At 40.2% G+C, this 20,915-nt stretch overlaps 2 protein-coding genes and 1 non-coding gene across 6 annotated transcripts in view; 1 reads left to right on the top strand and 2 right to left on the bottom strand.

Annotated features, from left to right (window-relative positions):
- Window positions 1-11,835, bottom strand: part of LY96 (lymphocyte antigen 96) — a 28,563-nt gene extending 16,728 nt beyond the window's left edge. Inside the window, exon 1 of one of the 4 annotated variants that reach the window (XM_081816151.1) lies at window positions 9,733-11,835. In XM_081816151.1, coding sequence (XP_081672277.1) covers window positions 9,733-9,844 — 112 coding nt within the window. In that variant the 5' untranslated portion in view covers window positions 9,845-11,835. The remainder of the gene's footprint in view (window positions 1-9,732) is intronic. The other 3 variants (XM_081816150.1, XM_081816149.1, XM_006737073.3) reach the window with 3 other exon arrangements.
- LOC115942284 (U6 spliceosomal RNA) lies at window positions 2,491-2,597 on the top strand. Its single transcript, XR_004076884.1, has one exon. It is a non-coding gene; the product is annotated as a U6 spliceosomal RNA (small nuclear RNA).
- Window positions 11,836-16,038: 4,203 nt separating the features above from the next.
- TMEM70 (transmembrane protein 70) overlaps window positions 16,039-20,915 on the bottom strand; it is a 7,642-nt gene continuing 2,765 nt past the window's right edge. The window contains exon 3 of the mRNA XM_081816148.1: window positions 16,039-16,612. Within this exon, the coding sequence (XP_081672274.1) occupies window positions 16,155-16,612 (458 nt within the window). The 3' untranslated portion in view covers window positions 16,039-16,154. The remainder of the gene's footprint in view (window positions 16,613-20,915) is intronic.

The raw sequence follows: 20,915 nt of genomic DNA, 5'->3' as shown, positions 1-20,915 counted from the left end.
ACCGACCTATAACTAATAAAGAGATTGAATAAGTAACAAAAAAAATTCCCAACAAAGAAAAGCCTAGGACCAGATGGCCTCACAGGTAAATTCTACCACCAAACATTTAAATAAGAATTAATACCAATCCTCAAACTCTTTCAAAAATTTGAAAGGGATCATTTCCAAACTTACTTTATGAGCCCAGCATTACCCTGATATTAAAACCAAAGACGCCACAAGAAAAGAAAACTACAGGCCAATATCTCCAATGAATGTAGATGCAAAATTCTGTAGAATGAAGGATAAAAAGCACATGGTTATCTCAATAGATACAGAAAATGCATTTGACAAAATTTAACACCCTTTTTGTGATAAAAACTCTCAACAAACTAGAATTAGAGGAAATGGCCTCAACATAATAAAAACCATATATGAAAAGTCCATAGCTAACATTACACTCAATGGTAAAAAACTGAAAGTTTTTCCTCTAAGATTAGAAAGAAAGCAAGGATACCCACTCCTTACATAGCACCAGAAGACCTAGTCAGATCAATTAGGCAAGAAAAATAAATAAAAAGCATCCAAATTGGAAAGGAAGAAGTAAAATTTTCCTCGCATGCAGACATGATTTCTTTTTTTTTAAAGATTTTATTTTTGGGGCACCTGGGTGGTTCAGTGGGTTAAGCCACCAGGGTCCTGGGATCGAGCCCCGAGCTGGGGTCCCTGGCTCCGCAGGGAGGCTGCTTATCCCTCTCCCTCTGCCTACCGCTCCCCCTGCTTGTGCACATGCGCTCTGTCAAATAAATCTTTAAACAAACAAATAAATAAATAAAGTGGCCTATACATGCAGTGGAATACTATTCAGGCTTTAGAAAAAGAAGGAAATTTTGCAATATGCTACAACATCAATGGATGCTAAAGGAAATAAGCTGGTTATATAAGGACAAATACTGCATGATTCCACTTACATGAGGTATCTAAAATAGTCAATTCATAGAGTGGTTGCTAGGGGCTGAGGGGGAGGAGGAGATGGGGAAATCCTAACCAACAGGCATAAAGTTTCTTTTTTTTTTTAAGATTTTATTAATTTGTCAGAGAGAGAAAGAGGCAGGCAGAGGGAGAAGCAGGCTCCTTGCTGAGCAAGGAGCCAGATGTGGGACTTGATCCCATGACCCTAGGATCATAACCTGAGCCAAAGGCAGACCCTTAATTGACTGAGCCACCCAGGCATCCCAGGCATAAAGTTTCAACCAAGCAAGATGAATAAGTTCTAGAGCTCTGCTGTATGACACTGTGCCTATAGTCAACAATATTGTGTTGTACACTTAAATACTGAAGAGGGTAGATCTCATGTAAAATGTTCCTACCACAGTAAAATGAATTTTAAAATATTGTATAAATACAGAAAAGAAACCTCCCCATAACATAAATAGTGTTTCAATGCCCTAATATTGTTAAGGTGGAAGTTGAAGGTACTGAATTACTTTAAACTGTGTGGAGGAAAAAAACTCCCCAAAAAATATTTTCATAAAATTACTTGTTCTAACTTGGAACTTTTTAACCTTTTCCCATCAACATTGCTCTCCTTTTATCCACTGTCTTCACATTGCGTATGTTCCATTGGTTCAAAATAGAAAATATACGTCAAGTACTTAAAGATCTGGTAAATGTTAAGTGAGTGAATAAATAAATGAATGAATAAATTAATGAACAGTCTTCCTGAAGAGGGAGTTTCAAGAAAGGTGTAGAAGAAGAGTTCATAAAAGCACTGAGGAGGAGGGGGGAGGGAAGATACCAGGTTTGTGTGGATTTGCCCCTGAATGCAACCCTTAAAATTAATGTTAGTGGTGCCTGGGTGGCTCAGTCGGTTAAGTGTCAGACTCTAATGGTTTTGGTTCAGGTCATGATCTCAGGGCCATAGGATCCAGCCCACAAGGGGCTCTGTGCTCAGCACAGAATCTGCTTGAGAGTTTCTCTCTCCCTCTCCCTCTGCCTCTACCCCTGCTCACACTCAAATAAATAAATAAATAAATAAATAAATAATCTTTTAAAAAATTAATGTTAACATCTCTCACTCAATTAATTGAGTTTACCTGCAACAAAATTATCATAGAATTAATTATATTAACAGTCATTTCACCTACTCATGGATGCTCACAAATATTTGACCAAAAGATGTTCATCCCTAAATGGTTTATGACCAAAGAAAAAATGCCCAATTTGCAACATGGATGGCCTCTGAGGGCATTATACTAAGTCAGAGAAAACCAAATATCATATGATCTCTCTGATATGCGGAATCTACAAAGCAAAACAAAACACTAAATTTATAGATACAGAGAATAGATTGGTGGTTGCCAGAGGTGGGCGATGGGTTTGGACAAAAATGGGTGAAGGTGGTCCAAAGGTATAAACTTCCAGTTATAAAATAAATAAGTCCTGGGATGTATACAGCATGGTGACTATAGTTAATAAAACTGTATTGTACATTTGAAAGTCGCTAATAGAGTGCTCGTTTCAGCAGCACATATACTAAAATTGGAACAATACAGAGAAGATTAGCATGGCCCCTGCGCAAAGATGACACGCAAATTCGTGAAGCGTTCCATATTTAAAAAAAAAAAAGAAAGTTGCTAATAGAATATATCTTCAAAGTTCTCATCATAAAAGAAAATTTATAACTGTGTGGTGATTGATGTTAACCACACTTATTGTGATCATTTTGCAATATATACATATATCTAATATAATCTTATATGTCAATTATATCTCAATTAAAAATGTACAGAAGTGGTTGAATAAGTAAATTTGTATACCTATAGCACTTTTCCCACTGAGCTCAGCCTCAGAATCTTTCTTAGCCCAACATTCCAGGCAACTGCAGTTGGCACTGGAAATGAAACCAGTGCCCCTCTGAGTGTTGGCATTAAGTATTCTCGGAGGTCTAGGGAGGAAATGTTAGCTGGAGTTGAACCTTCATAGCACATCATTTTACCTCTTTTTTTTTTAAAGATTTTATTTATTTATTTGCGAGAGAGAATGAGAGACAGAGCACGAGAGGGAGGAGGGTCAGAGGGAGAAGCAGACGCCCCGCTGAGTAGGGAGCCCGTCGCGGGACTCGATCCCGGGACTCCAGGATCATGACCTGAGCCGAAGGCAGTCGCTTAACCGACTGAGCCACCCAGGCGCCCTATCATTTTACCTCCTTAACGGAATTTCTGATACCTAAATATGCGGTCCCTTTGGACAGGAATGCCCTTGTCATCATCAGTCTAGAAATTCCTTCTTCTCCCTCAAAATGTATTCAAATATCATCAACATTGTTAAGCCTTCCTTGACTCCTCCACACCTCCCCACTCCCACAGTCACAGACACACCATCATTCATAGCACTGGACCATCCTTCAGTGCTCATTTGTAAATCTTTATTGCACTTATTCATTTACATATCTGTCTTCTTTTTTTTTTAAGATTTTATTTATTTATTTGACAGAGAGAGACATAGCGAGAGAGGGAACACAAGCAGGGGGAGTGGGAGAGGGAGAAGCAGGCTTCCTGCCAAGCGGGGAGCCCGATGCGGGGCTCAATCCCAGGACCTGGGGATCATGACCCGAGCCGAAGGCGGGCACCTAATGACTGAGCCACCCAGGCGCCCCTACATATCCATCTTCTTCATAAAGATAGCACAAACCTTCAGGGCAGAAAGAATATCTCTGTTTTTCATATCTCTGGCACATAGCACAGTGCTAGACACATGGCAGATAACAAATGTGTGCTTATTCACTTTTGCTTGGCATCTATTATGTAACGAACATCTCTCTAGGCACTAAGAAGAACAATGAAGGAGTCATGGGCCCTGCTCGTGAGAAATGTACATGCTACTAAGAAAATCAAACAGGGTCATGGGACACAGAGTGAGTGTGTGGTGGAGATGGAGGGGTGGGGGGCCAGGGTGGTGGAGATACTTCAACTACATTACTCAGGGAGTGACAGGAAGGAACCAGGCCTGTGGAAACTGGACATAGAGAGTTTTAATCAGAAGGATTCCTAGTAAGTGCAGACTCAGAGGTGAGATGACTTTGATATGTTCAAGCAACAACAACAAAAACATGCACATACAGACACACACAAACATGCACACACAAAGACCATTGTATGAGGTAACTAGAATAAGCAAATTCACAGAGACAGAAAGTAGAGTGGAAGTTACCAGGAACCAGAGGGAGGGAGAAATGGGGAATTAGTGTTTAATGGGTACAGAGTTTCTGTTTGGGATTATGAAAATTCTGGAAAGGGATAGTGGTAATGATCACACAACACTGTGAATGTCCTCAATGCTGTTAAACTATACACTTAAAGATGGTTAAAAGGGAAACTTTGATGTGTGTTATGTTGGTAATATAAACAATGATAATAATGAAGGCCAGTGTGGATGGCAAATAATGAGAGAGGGTGGGTGGGAATCACCAGGATCCGACAAGTAGGCAGGGGCCATCTGGAGGGGTCTTGGACGTCTTAGTATAAAATTGGGACTTCACTCTAATTGTAATAAAAAGCCACTGGAAAGCTTTAAGCAAGGAGAGTGACATTGTCTGACTTATTTGCATTTTCAAAAGACCTCCCTGGTCTCTGGGCCAAGAACAGGTTGTATGGGGACAAGAATCGAAGTGGAGAGAGGACAATCTGAGAGGCTCCTGCAGAAGCCAGAGGAGAGATGGGGGGTATAAGTAGTGAGCAGAGGACAGTGAGAAGTAGTTGGCTTAAGAACATATTCTGGAGAGGGCGCCTGGGTGGCTCAGTCGTGAAGCGTCTGCCTTCGGCTCAGGTCATGATCCCAGAGTCCTGGGATCGAGTCCCACATCGGGCTCCCTGCTCGGCGGGAAGCCTGCTTCTCCCTCTCCCACTCCCCCTGCTTGTGTTCCTGCTCTCGCTGTCTCTTTCTCTGTCAAATAAATAAATAAAATCTTTAAAAAAAAAAAAAAAGAACATATTCTAGAGAGGGGCGCCTGGGTGGCTCAGATGGTTAAGCATCTGCCTTCGGCTCAGGTCATGATCCCAGGGTCCCGGGATCGAGCCCCGCATCGGGCTCCCTGCTTGGCGGGGAGCCTGCTTCTCCCTCTGCCTCTGCCTCTCTCTCTCTGACCCTCATGAATAAATAAATAAAACATTTAAAAAAAAAAAAGAACATATTCTGGAGATAGTTAAAATGGGAATCACCAACACACTGAATGTGGGGGATAAGGAAAAGAAATAATTAAAGGATGCCCCTGGTTGGGCAGAGGGCAGGGGTGTTAGAGAGTGGAGAACAGAGATATGAGGCTTAGTCTTCACATGAGGAAGTCTATGATTTTTCTGGGAAGACAAGACCAACATACAAAAAATAATTAGATGTAAGAATCAAAAGATCATATGATGCGATGGGAAAGACAGGAAGAACTGGGCTCAGCTTGGCATAGGTCAAGAATTCTAGCTCCAAATGGCTAGTGGGCTTCCCAGTGAGACAAAAGCCAGAAGTTCCTTGAGGTTCCGGCTATATCTCACATACCCTTTGCATTCTAAGTGTTCCTTAGCATAATAACTAAACTCAATGCCTATTAAATAAAGCTTGTTAACCTGAATAAAATTCAGCTGACTTGACTTGACATGCTCTGTAGGACTTTGATGGACCACAAAAGGTTGGCATGAAACAGGATATTTTAAGTTAGTGAACAGAAGAAGTACAACTAAAGGCCAGTGAAGAGGCAAGGGGGAGGGGGGAACACCAAGACACGGGGATATACCTGCTTAGCTAGGAGAGCCATGCTGCAAGCTCACACCCAATCTGTCAACTAGTCCTGTCAGCTCCATCTTCAGATTCCTTCCAGAATTTGACCGCTTCTCATTACCTCCACCACAGCTCCTTTGGTCCAAGTCACCATTATCTCTCTCACCTGGAGTATTGTGCAATAGCCTCAGCCTCACAACACATCTCCTGCTCCCACCTGTGCCCCGTTATGGATTATCGTCAACACAAGAGCCAGACCAAGCTTTGCTCGCAGTGGAAGATAAGCCATCCCCTGACCTACAGGGCCCCCCTTCCCCCATTTCCTTCTATGACCTCATCTTCTACTGCTTCCCCCTCCCTCACTCCATTGGATCCACACTGGACTCCTTACTATCCTTCCAACACACCAGACATGTCCTACATCAGGGCCTTTGTGTTCGCCCTTTGCTCTACCTCTTCCCTTAGATATCTTGCATGGCCCACTCCCTCAACTATTCCAGGTCTTTACTAAATGTCACCTTCCCAGGGATGTTTTCCTTGGTCATCCGACTTTATAATGCAACCCCGTTCCCCATCTCTGCTCTCTGTCCACTCCCCTGCTCTACTTCTTTCTCACAGAAATTACCACCATCAGGGCACCTGGGTGGCTCAGTTGTTAAGCGTCTGCCTTCGGCTCAGGTCATGATCCCAGGGTTCTGGGATCGAGCCCCCCATCGGGCTCCCTGCTCAGCGGGAAGCCTGCTTCTCCCTCTCCTACTCCCCCTGCTTGTGTTCCCTCTCTCACTGTGTCTCTCTCTGTCAAATAAATAAAATCTTAAAAAAAAAAAAGAAATTATCACCATCTGACATGCTGAATATTTTACTGATAAAAACTCCAAGAGGAGGCGCCTAGGTGGCTCAGTTAAGTGTCAGACTCTTGATTAGGCCCCGGTGGTGATCTTTGGTGGTCACGGGATCAAGCCCCCTGTCCTGCTCCACGTTCAGGGCAGAATCTGCTTGTTCCTCTCCCTCTACTCCTCCCCCACCCATTCTCTTTCTCTCTCTCTCAAATAAATAAGTAAGTCTTTAAAAAAAAAAAAAAACTTCACAAGGGCAGGGACTTTTTTCTTTGTTGTTCGCTGCTATATAATATCCTCAGTGCTTAGAATAGACATGCTAGATGCTCAGTAAATATTGGTTTAATTAAATGACCCATTAATTCTTGGGTTTCTGGACTACCTATAGCAAATAAGAAAAAAAAAAAAAAGGCTAGAACCGAATCTGAGTCTGATGACTCTAATTTACAAGAGGGCATGTGTCCAGGGTCTTATGGACTGACACGCACACCCACATTTTCTGCCTTTTCCAAAGTTGAGGAACACACAGCTACTTAATGCCATTTCTGTAGATTATAAGCTGAATTGTCTGTCCCCTCCCACCCCCACCAAATTCATATGTTGAAATTCTAACCCCCCAGTACCTTACAATGTGACTATATTTGGAGATTTGGTCTTTAAACGAGAGATTAAGTTAAAAAGAACCTGTTAGGGTGAGGTCCTACTCCAATATGATTGGTGTCCCTACAAGAAAAGGAGATTTAGACACACAGGGAGTGCCAGGCATGAGTGCACACAGAGAAAAGACCATATAAAGACATGGCAAGAAGCTGGCCATCTGCAAGCAAGAAGGAAACAAATCTGCTGACCCTTGATCTTGGACTTCCAGCTCCCAGAACTGTGAGAAATAAATTTCTGTCAAGTCACCCCGTCTTTGGTGTTTTGTTACGGCAGTCCTAGCAAACCGATATACTGTAGATACCCCATAGGTTCACCAAATGCAATTCAGCCTCACAGAAAAACTAAATCAGGTGTTGTTGTTGTACCACCAGCTTCACAGGAATACCTACAGGAATCAGTGCTTCCGACACACGCACTTTGAGCTCAGCCAGGATAGATTCTCTAAGGCAGGGAAGATAAGGACATGGCAGTGGCCAGGGGCCCAAGCAGGGTTGTGCTGGAGCTGTGTACTCTGCTTGCTCCCCTCAGTCCCTACAGCAGTGGGGCAGCAGGAAAGGACCACAGGATTTCTCAGCATTAGACAGAAAGGCGTAGGATCCTCCCTCAAAAATAAAGGCCATGTGAAACATGACGCAGAGAAGGTGACATATTGCGGCACCTGGCTGGCTCAGTCAGTAGAGCATGTGACTCTCTCTTTTTTTAAAAAAAGCTTTATTTATTTGAGAGAAAGAGAGAACGTGTGTGGGGGAAAGGCAGGGGGAGAGAATCTTCAAGCAGACTCCCTGCTGAGCACAGAACCCAGATGTGGGGCTCGACCCCACCACCCATGAGATCATGACCTGAGCTGAAATCCAGAGTCAGACACTCAACCGACTGAGCCACCCAGGTGCCCCGCATGTGACTCTTGATCTTGAGATTGTAAATTCAAGCCCCATGTTGGATGTAAAGATTACTTAAAAATAAAATCTTTTTTTTTTTAAATAGAAGGTGACGTAATCAATGTGTGGTACATATAAGCCAAAAGAAAGGAGACACTTGGCGGCAGAGTGGGCTAGGGAAGCTTCCTGGAGGGGGAGAGGTATACTGACCTTACAGGATGGAAAAACTTCAGAGATAAGTTGCAAGGGAATTCAGTTACAATCCACGAGTATAAGATTGGTCACATGGCTAAATCTTGTTCTCATACCTGGCAATTACGTTAATTCCCTGGAAGTAACTTTATATTAGCATTTGCCAGAGTGTGTTTTTCAAAAAGTCAACACACACTCAAAAAAATAAAATAAAATAAAATTGAAAATCTGGGGATTAAATAGGTTTCTTTCTTACAGAACTTCTGAGAACTCAAAGTACATTTGTAAATCTCCCCCAAGGATTAGACCATCAGTCCTTTTTCCCAATAGAATTTTAAGGAGCTAGCATTTTCGGAAGCATCAAACCCTTCCTGATACCACTACTGGGTAGAAAAGACCAGTCAACCCATGATGAGCAAACCAGTGGCAAATACCAAACCAAAACTGCAGTCTAGCCCTGATGCTGTGCTTTCAGACTGCAGACATCTGTAGAGAAATAGGGAGGAAAAACAAAAAACAGTGATATAGCTGGTTAATAGCATAAGGGTATGGCTGATTTTTTAAGTCATCAATAGTGTTGTTTCTGTGTGGCTACATGCTAAAAACTTAACCTACAACAATCCTTATAAAATAGCTTTAAAATCACTTTCAGGGGCACCTGCGTGGCTCAGTCAGTTTAAGCGTCCGACTCTTGAGGGTCATGAGATCAAGGCCTGCCTCAGCTCCACACTGGACGTGGAGCCTACTTGAGATTCTCTCTCACTCTCTCCCCCTGCCCCTCCCCCCCACCCCCACTCTTTCTTTAAATAAATAGATAAAGCTTATAAAATCACTTTCATTTTACAGACAAAAAAGCTGGGACACAGAGAGGCTAGTACTTTTTGCTCGAGGTCACACAGCTAGTAACTGACAGAACCAGGCTAACATCCAATTAGGGAGGTGATTCCCAGACTCCCCAAAACTCACTGCCTCAAACACTTATAAAGCACCTGTTATATGCCCACTGCTGTGCTGAAGGAAAAAAAAAAATCACATACCAGAGCAATAATCAATTCCAAAAGGCAGCTAGGACTATTCTACCTTCTCAAGAAGAACCAGTAAGTCTTGGGGCTAAGGCAAAAGCTCAGAAGCAAAGAGATCTGCCAAAACTGGAAAGAATCTGAAACTGGGCTCAGGGAGGACAGAGTTGACCACAGGGAACAACAAAAGCCCTTGGAGGTCAAGTACAACACAGGTGTGTTGTACTTGTGACTTGTGAGGTCTGTGAAGGATCCAGAAAATCCACACAGGACAGCAACCAGCCATCACCTTTCCACCAGTAGCAGCAGTGGGAACACACTGTCATTTCCTGTGTCCCGTCCACAGCAGCGCAAAGTTCTTATGAAAACTTACCCTGAACCACTTGTTGCTGTTTTACTTACCACAATAGGTATACCAAACACTGGAATCAGAGGAATTGCAGATCCAATGTTGCTCCCCAGGTTCAGTGAATATGGAAGAAAACAGAGTGGAAAAAAGCATAAATGGGAACATGATTCAGTATCACCAAAACTTTAAAAACACAAGGAGATTCGGCAACTAATCATCAGACTCTTCCCTTTCAGTAAGCAGAAAAGATTTAACTTAGTCATTGGTCACATGATTTCTGAGTTCCTGAGTTTCCTCTTTTGAGTGTATGTGTTTAGTATTCGAGCACTTCCGGCAAGGGGAGAGAGCAAAATGATTTAGAATATACTCTTCTAGAACACGTAATGCAAATAAGAACACAGAACTTTAAAAACAAAACAAGGTACTTCCTGGTCAATAGTAACAAGACCAGTCTGTAGGTCTCCTTTAGAATCCCAACAGACTGCCACTCCTTTTCCATCTGCATTGCTATTCTTTTTTTTTTTTTTACAATTTTTTTTATACAATTTTTTTTAAAGAATTTTTTTTAAACATTTTTTTATTTATTTGACAGAGCAAGCGAGCGAGAGAGGGAACACAAGCAGGGGGAGTGGGAGAGGGAGAAGCAGGCTTCCCGCTGAGCAGAGAGCCCAACATGGGGCTCAATCCCAGGACCCTGGGACCATGACCTGAGCTGAAGGCCGACGCCCAACGACTGAGCCACCCAGGTGCCCCTATACAACAATTTTTTATACAACAATTTCTCATGGCCCAGGGAGCTGGACCTATAGGTCTGAACTGAATAGTCTGATGCAAATTATTTCTGCTCTGCAACAGGTGCAGCCACAGGGCAGAGCCAGACTAGATGAGACTGCAGACATGGGATATTAGCTATACTTTTGCATTGTTGGCGGGGACCACACCAAGCTTGAGAATGCACTTACTTAAGCAAAGTACAGCTCCAGGGAATATTTTGAGCCCTGATAATGAAATGGTCATTATTTTGCATGTGGCATGTATTTCAAACTTCTCACTCTGTTCTAGAAAAATAGCTCATCTTTCAGATACTTTGCTACTTAAAATCCTTTGTAGGACATAGTTTGGGATTAGTAGCCAGAAATAAAAATAGCATGGAGTCAGGGCCTAAAAATCTACAAGTTTAGAGAAAAATAATCATATGTTGGTAAAAGATTCCACTAAAGAACTATGCTACTTTCCCATTTTTAGAAAGGCAAAAATCTGTGGGAGGATGTGGAAATGGAAGTTGTTAATGGGTACTGAGTTTCAGGATTGGAAGATGAGAAGTTCTAGAGATCTGTTGCACAGCAATGTAAATATAGCTAACGCTACTGAACTTGTGCTTAAAATTGGTTAAGATGGTAAATTTTATATTATATATTTTTTACCACATTTAAAAAATGAAAAAAACAAAAAGAAGAAGAAAAACCTATGAATGCCCCTAGTGGTCTCAAAAATACCATTTCCCACTAAAAGGAACAAAGACTCTGGAGAAATTGCTGCTTCCAGGTCTGGGGCAGAAAATGTCTAAGATGGAGCCTGGAACATCTTAGCATATTAGATAACCAATATGAAGACAGTTCCCAGTGACCAAAGGTGGGTTTCTTATTGCTGCTGTCATGACTAACCACTAACTTAGTGGCTTAAAACAATACAAATGTGTTCTCTTACAGTTCTGGGGGTCAGAATTCTGAGATCAGTTTCGCTGGGCCAAAGTCAAGGTGTCAGCAGAGCTGGTTCCTTCTGGAGACTCTGGGGGAAGAACCTGTTTCCTTACTTTTTCATCTTAGAGAGCTGCAACCCATGTATTCCTACACCTTCAAAGTTCAGCACTCCCATCTCTGCTTCCATCATCACATCACCTCTTCTGACCTCCTGCCTCCTTCTTATAAGAACCCTGTGATTACACTAGAACCATTTGGATAATCCAGGATAATCTCCCCAAGATCTATCTATAAAATCCCTTTGGCCATATATTTTAACATTCACAGTTTCCAGACATGAATTTCTTGAGGGACCATTACTCAACCTACTTGTAGACTATACAAACATTAAGATAGTGACTACAATGAACTGAAATACACCAAATATCTTTAAAACTATGAGCTCATAATTTTTTTAAAGATTTTATTTATTTGTGGGCGCCTGGGTGGCTCAGTCGTTAAGCATCTGCCTTCGGCTCAGGTCATGATCCCAGGGTCCTGGGATCAAGCCCCGCATCGGGCTCCCTGCTCGGCGGGAGGCCTTCTTCTCCCTCTGCCACTCCCCCTGCTTGTTTTCCCTCTCTCACTGTATCTCTCTCTTCAAATAAATAAATAAAATCTTAAAAAAAAAAAGATTTTATTTATTTGAGAGAGAGGGAGAGAGCAAGCACAAGCGGGGGTGGGGAGGGGGGACAGAGGAAGAGAAGAGAGAGAATCTCCAGCAGACTCTGCACTGAGTGCAGAGCCCAACGCGGGGCTCAATCTCACAACGCTGAAATCAGAACCTGAGCTGAAAACCAAGTCAGATACTCAACCAACTGAGCCACCCAGGCGCCCTGAGCTCATAATATTTTAAAAGTCTAATTAATATTAGATGATGCTAGGAAGTCAACTCTTTTGAAAACTAATAAAGGGAAAGAATCAAGCATTTATCCTGACTTTTCTATAGAAACTGAACTACTGGTAACCAGATAGTAGATGGGACAATTTTCCCTTGCCTCCTTATACTCTTTTATCTATTTTTAGAAGTATTCAGCTAATATATGAAAAAAGGAAAAATAGAACATAACCATTTTGCAGCACCTAATGAATTACTGAGCTTAAGCACCGAGCCATCAGTGGTTGCTAACTTCACAGAGAGAAAGACTTTGTGAACTTCTTGATGGATGAACCCTGTGGTAGCCAGCCTCCAAGATGGCTCCCAATGATCCTTACTTCCTAGTATTCAAATCCTTGTGTAATCTCCTCCACCAATGAATAAGGCTGATTCTGTAACTAATAAAATATTGCATAATGACAGTGTGCAACTTCCAAGGTAGATAAAATACATCCTTGTGGCTTCCACTCTGCTCTTCTGGATCAGTTGCTCTAGGGGAAGTAAGCAGCCCTAAAGAGAGAACCATGTAGTGAGAAACTGAGGCCTCTCATCAAAAAGCCAGCACCAGTTTGTCAGTCATGTGAGTGAGCCACCTTGGAAACAGTCCCTCCTGGCCCAGTTCAACCTTCAGATGACAGCAGCACCAGGTGATAGCTTGACTGCAATCTCATGAGAACCTGAGCCAGAAGCATTCACCTAAGCCATTCCTGGATACTGGACCAACAGGCACCATGCAGTATTAAACTGGTTTTAAACCTCTAATTTTTGAGACACCTGGGTGGCTCAGACAGTTAAGCATCTGACTCTAGATTTCAACTCAGGTGATGATCTCAGGGTCTAGGATCCAGCCCCTTGTCAGGCTCCCCGCTCAGTGGGAAGTCTGCTTCTCTGCCTCTCCCTCTGCCCCTCCCTCAGCTCGCTCACATACACTCTCTCTCTCAAATAATAAGTCTTAAAAAAAAAAAAAAAAAAAACCTCTAACTTTGGGGGGCAATTTGTTAATGCAACAATAGTTAATATAAGCAACATCATCTATGAATTAGTCTTATCCAAAGTAATCAAATATCAATCTGATGAAGCCTCAAGTCCTACTACCAATTTATAGGAGATACAGAAGACAGAGAAACATGTTAATCTACACCTCAGGGATACAATCAGAAAGTCTAGACCACGAAAAGATGTAAAGGACAAAGAACTCCATTTCTTCAACAGATAATTTACAAGGGAGAAAAAAATGAAGTGAAAGAAATGGAGGGGCCCACAGAAGAGTCTTAAAAGAAATTTCATAAATTGGTGTGAATAAGGCATGAACTTTACTTAGATCTTAATCCAAACAACATGTGAGGAGGAATTGGAATTTGAACAGACTGGATCCTTGATAACTTTGGGGAGAGGGGAGTGGTTTGGGTATTATAATGTTATTATAGTTTTTTTTTTTTAAGTCATTATCTGGTAGAGTTACAAAACATTTAAGAAAGAGATGTTATGATGTCTGGGATTTGCTTCCAAATAAAAGTAGAGGGCAAGTGGTTGGGGTCTAAATCAAACAATATTGACAACAAATTGGTAATTGTTGAATCTGAATGACAGTCATGTTGATTCATCGTACTCTTCTACTTTTGAATGATTGAAATTCTCTACAAAAAGGAAGCCAACAACAAAAGTACCTGAAAAAATCAGAATACAACTTTTTAAAATTGTGTGCAAGCTAAGACTATCATTTAGACCTAACGGCCACTTTGTTACTTTTGCTTCTAAAAGCTGAAATCTTTCAGGATAATGAAATCGAGGTTTAGAAAGGGATTACAAAACATTTTATTATCAATGGGTATATTATCCGATATAACCCGATGTTAAGCCAGGATCACCCTGCCTTTGAGACTCAAAATTGACTCAACACCCTTCCTATAGATAGTGGGAGACTCCTCACCTCCCTAACCTTTCCAAGATTTTACTCCACCTGTGATGAAGGTAGTAAAGTGGCATAGAGAGATGTGTGCAAATTTTTCCTCCTCACCTTGGCCTGAATTGTTTCTGCTGACTTATTTCAGTGATGAATCATATTCTACACATACTGTTCCTTTTCTACTTCTTGGTGTTGCTCCAGACCATGCACTTGAGAAGTCATCTTTCTCACTTAGTATTTTAAGCTTTTTTTCTTTTCCCTAAACAACCAAGTTGTCTTCTGAATTACTCTGATACTAATAAAAACAGGTTTTTCATTCCACTACACAGGTGACATAATGGTTATATGGATACAGGACATTTAAAGAAAGAGATATGATACAGTCAGAACAAGTTATGAAGAAACTGATCCTTGGAAGAAAATGTTAAAATATTAACAAAGCTGTTTTTTCTTCTAGGAATGGAACTAAGAGTGATTTTTTTTCTTGCTTCTACTAATATCTGATCAACATTTGACCATGGAAGAATTTTTTTATAGAAAGATAGCAACAGGTATATATCTAGATGACGTAGGACAGAGGAACAGGCAGGCAGAGGCCCAAACTGAAGATGAGGATGACCCCAGCTTGTTCATCTTTCTGAGACGTAGAGCCCACCTTTTGCTAGGATCACAAGTTGGCTGATCCTAGCAGAGGGCAGGCTCTAGGTCTCAGAAAGGGGAGCACTTTTCTACCTCATGGTCTCTCCTATAAGCCTCCAGCAGCTTCAGACCTGATCTTTGTCTATGAACTCATGATGCTTCTGGTGCTTTTCCATCAACCTTCCTCATACACAGGTAAGCCATAAAGGTAAGATTTACCATCATGGCAGACAATAGGAGACATCAGACATCTCCATAGAGACTAGGTGCTTTGTTCTTTTTTTTTAAGATTTTATTTATTTGAGATAGAGTGAGAAGGAGAAGGAGAGCACGAGCAGGGGGTAGGACAGAGGGAGGGGAAGAAGCAGGCTCCCCTCTGAGCAGGGAGCCTGATGCGGGGCTCGATCCCAGGACCCTGGGATCATGACCTGAGCGGAAGGCAGACGCTTAACCTACTGAGCTACCCAGGCACCCCTGGGTGTTCTGTTCTTAACTATGACTCTGACTACTAGCACAGTATCAGGCACACACTGGGCACTTAAAAAGTTATCTACTGATCTAAATAGCATGACTTGAGGCCTTCTGCTCCTTGCTGAATATCCTTCACAAGAACCAATTTTCATTTTACAATTAGAGGTTAAAAATCTTAAAATTCCAATACTTCATAAAATTAACAAAGAGATTGCGATTTTATAAAAACTCCTGTCCATCTATTTAGTAACTATGATTTTCCAACTCTGATAGGATACACAAGGGAGAAGACTGCCACCAAAGACATCACTATTTAGGTCACCATTTCTCCTGTAGCTACCACACTCAACTGGACATGGAGATCCTTATTATGCGCAACTATGCCTGAAAAGATAAGCAAAAACCTGTGAACCAAAGGAAGATTAACACTGCTTCCCATTATTTTAGAATTTTTAAAAATAGTTTTTAATGTGGGCAAAGTTAATATCTATACACCTAGAAAAATCCAAACGTAAAGGAAAAACAACTCTCCCATCTGCTTCTGACACCTGATACCCAGCCTAGAGACAACCACATTATTATATAAAATTATCCATGCTTATGCCAGCATGAACATGTATTTTCACACTTTTTTAAAAACACAAATGGTAGAATATTACATGATTTGCTTTTCAAACACAGCATATTTATTATATAGGAACATAATTCTCTGAAAATTAAAAGTTGATACAGTTTCAAATTATTTTTAATCAGTCACTAACAGAAAACAAAAGTAAAGGCAATTTCATTATTATACATTGGAACATAAATCACATTTAAGCACAAACCTAAAAAACAATAGACTCATTTCTCATCTTTAACCTGTTTCTTCTCACTGTCTTCTCCCATATGAAAAGTGAATGGTTTGTCATAACCCATTAGATGGTTATAATCGTCAGGGTTTGGAAAGAGCCCTGGATTAACTAACAGTGATTTCGTTTTAGCATAAAATGTGGTAAACACATGTGCGCTGTCTGGAATCTTCACGTCATTCTGGTGAAACACTGTACTCGTTTCTAGAAGCACAACATTGTAAGTAATGGCTTTATAAGTGTCTGTTGTAGCTTCATGGTACAACCGAACGACGTAGCCTTTTGTAACAAAGTGAAGCAGTGCTGGAGTGATCACTGTAAAGCTTCCTATGATGCCATAAAATAATATTTGCAAAGGCACACTTCCAAATATAATACTGTTTTGTGCAAAAATGTATGGTAGTAATGCAAGGCTGATGACACTTGTAGAATAAGAGAAACATTTCACACCTAAACAAGAAAAAAAAAAGGGACAGTATTAATATTTATAGATTTTATAAAAGCATCAATCTATCCAATTAATTCTTCCACCTTTCTTCTTCTACCATCATCAAAACAACAAAATCAAAACACATATATAGTGATTATTATTTTCCAAGATCTGTTTTAAGTACTTTACATACTTATATATTTTATTCATGACATCTTCAAAAAAGCACTATGCAACAGATGCATGACTATCATCCTCATTCCCATGTAAGACATGAGAAAAACAAAGCACTTGCTCAATGTCACAAAGCTACCTACAGGCAGGCAGTACTGCGGTTCAAAGCCAGGCAATTTGACTCCAGTGTCCCGGCCACTGGCCAAAACACTGCTCTGCCTCTCCATGTAGGAAATCTGCTTTAGGGTTAACTGGCCTCCACCTCAGTTCCCCAATAAAAGACTTAACATTACTCAAAGATCCTTATGCATATTATAAATGTTAATTCAGTTAGCAGATTATTAAATAAAACTCTCTATTAACAAGCACTTCCACATGCTTAACATTAAATGTTTAAATATGAGACTAACATTAACAGACTAAGTGCCCAGGATTAAAACAGCAAGTTACCAAAAAACACACCAGTGGTTAAGAAATACGTGGGAAATATATTCAACTTCTTTTACCAAGAAAAGACATTCAAGTTAAAACAGTGAGATTTTTTTTTACCTGTCATATTAAAAAGATTAAAAATCAATGACTTCTCAAATGCATATTTAAAAACGGTTCAAATGGTAAATTTTATGTTATGCATATTTTACCACAATAAATGACTTAAAATGTAAATTTCCTTAGTTTGATTGTATAATTTTAACATGATCCCAACAAAAACACCATCTGTTCAGAAAACAGACAAGTTGAGATCCTAGACAAGTTGATTACAAAGTTAATTTGGAAAAACAAAAGAAGAAGAAAAGGTGGGGAGAGGAATTAGATACTAAAACATAAGACTATAATTAAAATGGTGTGGTGCTGGTGCACAAATAAACAGATCAATGGAACAAAATGGGAAATCTAGAAATAAACTTAACTGCATATGAAAATTTAGTATAAAGATATAATCTCAGGGCATCTGGGTGGCTCAGTAGGTTTAGTGTCCGACTCTCGATTTTGGCTCAGGTCACGATCTCAGGGTTGTGAAATTGTGCCCCACACAGGGCTCCGTGCTCAGCGCGGAGTCTGCCTATCCCTCTCCTTCTGCTCCTCCGCACACACTCTCACTAATAAATAAATAAAATCTTAAAAAAAAAAAATCTCAAATATGTGGGCAAAAGTGGTGTTGGGACAACTGAATAGCCATATAGAAAAAAATAAAATCCAATTCATCCCTCATATCATCTACCAGGAAAATTCCAAATTATCCCAAGATTTAAATGTAAAAAATAAAATCACAGAGCTATAAGAAAACATGCATGAAGTCCTTTATAATCTGAGAATGGGAAAACTTTTCTAATTATGACTGAAAACACAGAAGCAATCAAGGGGAAAGACAGGTAAATCTGATTACATTATAAATGTACATGGACATAAACAAAGTAGAGACAAATGAGAAAAATATCTGCAACTTCTATCACAGAGCGTTAATATCCCCAACATATAAAAGGTTTCTAGTATGTGAGAAGAAAAAGATCAACAACCCTATCCACACACATGCAAGAAATATAAGCAGACAGCTCACTGAACCAAAAATGCACATGGTCCTTAAACAGATGAAATGTTAATAAACCTCAATCATAAGAACATGAAATTAAAAGCACAGTGAGATGCCAAAAACTAAAAGTTTGACAACATACTCTGTTGGTAAGACTGTAACACACTCTCATGCATTGCAATTGGTTGAAGGCTTAATTATCTTGCATCAGTAATTTAAAAATAGTTCCTTCCTTCCTCCCACAGGTAGTTGCTATGACACTGGTACACATACAATACAACATAGATACAATGGGGACCAAGATGCCTCCTATATATAAGCCTCCTCAGTCCTTCCAACTACCTCTTTTTTCCCCATGACTTTGTTACACTATGGTGGGTTGGAAAGTGTACCCCAAAATTCATGTCCACCCAGAACCTCCAAATATGATGTCATTTGGAAGTAGGGTCCTTGCAGATAATAAAAAATTGAGATGAGATCATCCTGGAATAGGTTGGGCCATAAATCCAATGACAATATCCTTATAAGGACATAACAGGACAGAGACACAGAGAGGGCCATCTGAATTAGGAAGCAAAAATTGGAGTTATGCAGTTATGCATCCATAAGCCAAGGAACACAAAGGATTGCTAAAAGCCTCCAGAAGCTCGAAGAGGCAAGGAATTCTTCCCTAGAGCCTTCAGAGAGAACATGGCCTTTATCAACACCCTGATTTCAGAATTCTAGCTTTCAGAACTGTGAGAACAAATTTGTTGCTTTAAGTCACCAACTTTGTGGAAATGTATTACAAAAGCCTGAGGAAACTAATACATACATATACTTTATTTTCCCTGGATTGAAATAATTACTATTTTGTTTTGTTTTGTTTTGTTTTTTGAAATAATTACTATTTTTTAAACATATTCTGGGCTTTCCCATCTTCATGTCTTTGCTCATACTGCTTCCATGCCTGAGATGCCCTTCTTTCACACCTCTTCATGTTCAAATTCTACTCATCCTACAATAAGACTACTATGACATCAGTAATTATTTATTGATGAATTAACAAGAACTATCAACTAAACGACCCTTCAAATGTCTTTAAACGAGGCCCCATTCGGTAGTTTAAAGAATCTCCAAGAATGGTACCTCTATCCTAATGCCTCTCACTCAGTTTTACATAGAAAAAATGTTTCTCCCTCAGTTTCTACATAGAAAAAATAGTAATCCCTGAATAAGATACAGAGTATTGAAAGAATTCAAACATTAAACTCCTATACAAGTTATATTTCTAGAACTTTGAATACCATGAACAGCTATGCTCTTCTACAAACATAACATCCTACCCACACCAAAATTAATTCCTATTTATATTCTCTTCTTTACAGAATGGAGTCAAATGCAAATAAGAAATAAAATAATAAGCCTTCCCTGCATCTGAAGGAACCGTGTCTGTTCAGAAGGAAAGGTATCATGGGTGTCACTGTTAACACCTCCCAATACTATAAATCCAGGTATCCGAGGCCAGAGATGGGACATAAGCTCAATGGCCTACTCACGTACTGACTTCTGAAGAAATTTCTAATCACCCAAGATGGACTTTTCCAGTAACTTCAGAACTCCTCTCAATAGTGACTATAATAAGTCCTTACTGCCAAAGTTTTAAATACCTAAAATTATATTCTATTTTGATGCCACACATTTGAGAACATACGGATTTCCAGAGTAAATTTTAGATGATCAGTGACACCAGCATAACCAAAAACAGGAATGCAAATGCAGGTGCTGAAATCTTGTGGCCGATTTGACTATAAAGTAATCCTTCAGATATTTCAGGTTATACTTTAAGATTACTGAAATGAAATACAATCTCAGGAACTTGAACAAAACACATATCGAAGTTCTTCTGACCTCCATAATAAATCATTCCATACTAAATACCAAATTAAGAACTAAGGAAAGAGCTTCAGATTTGTAGCTATTTAATATACTGTCTTGGGCGCCTGGGTGGCTCAATCAGTTAAGCCTTCCACTCAGCTCATGATTCCGGGGTCCTGGGATCAGGCCCAGTATCGGCATCATTGGGTTCGCTGCTCAGCAGGGGGTCTACTTCTCTCCCTCCCTCTGTACTCTCTCTCTCTCAAGCAAATAAGTGAAATCTTTAATAATAATAATAAACTGTCCTTGTCTTCTCTAGTACTCTACACCACCTTGAAAAGCCACTAAATAAAGATGTTTCTTGAAAATGCTAAGGTGACCTCAAAAAATGTAAAAGAAATATATTTTTTAATCATAAAAGTATTATATGCTTATTTTAACTGCCAAATTTAAAAATATGCAAAGTAAATGTGTACCCTCCCAAAAAAACTACTCTTAAAAGGTATACTTCCATATTTTTTCTCTCCATATTCAAATATTACACAAATATACACTGCTTGTTCTATTTTGCTGTTAAACATCTTGAGAAGTGACCAAAGGATGGAAGCTTTAGCACCCAGCAATAAGATCACAAAGTCCTAACAGTCTTAAAAAATCTTTTGAGGGGGTGCCTGGGTGGCTCAGTTGTTAAGTATCTGCCTTCAGCCCAGGTCATGATCCCAGGGTCCTGGGATCAAGCCCCGCATCAGGCTCCCTGTTCC

Source organism: Leptonychotes weddellii, chromosome 4, assembly GCF_054177405.1.
Source record: "Leptonychotes weddellii isolate Sample4059 chromosome 4, ASM5417740v2, whole genome shotgun sequence".
NCBI lineage: Eukaryota > Metazoa > Chordata > Mammalia > Carnivora > Phocidae > Leptonychotes > Leptonychotes weddellii.
This window is presented reverse-complemented; position numbering and strand designations above follow the sequence as displayed.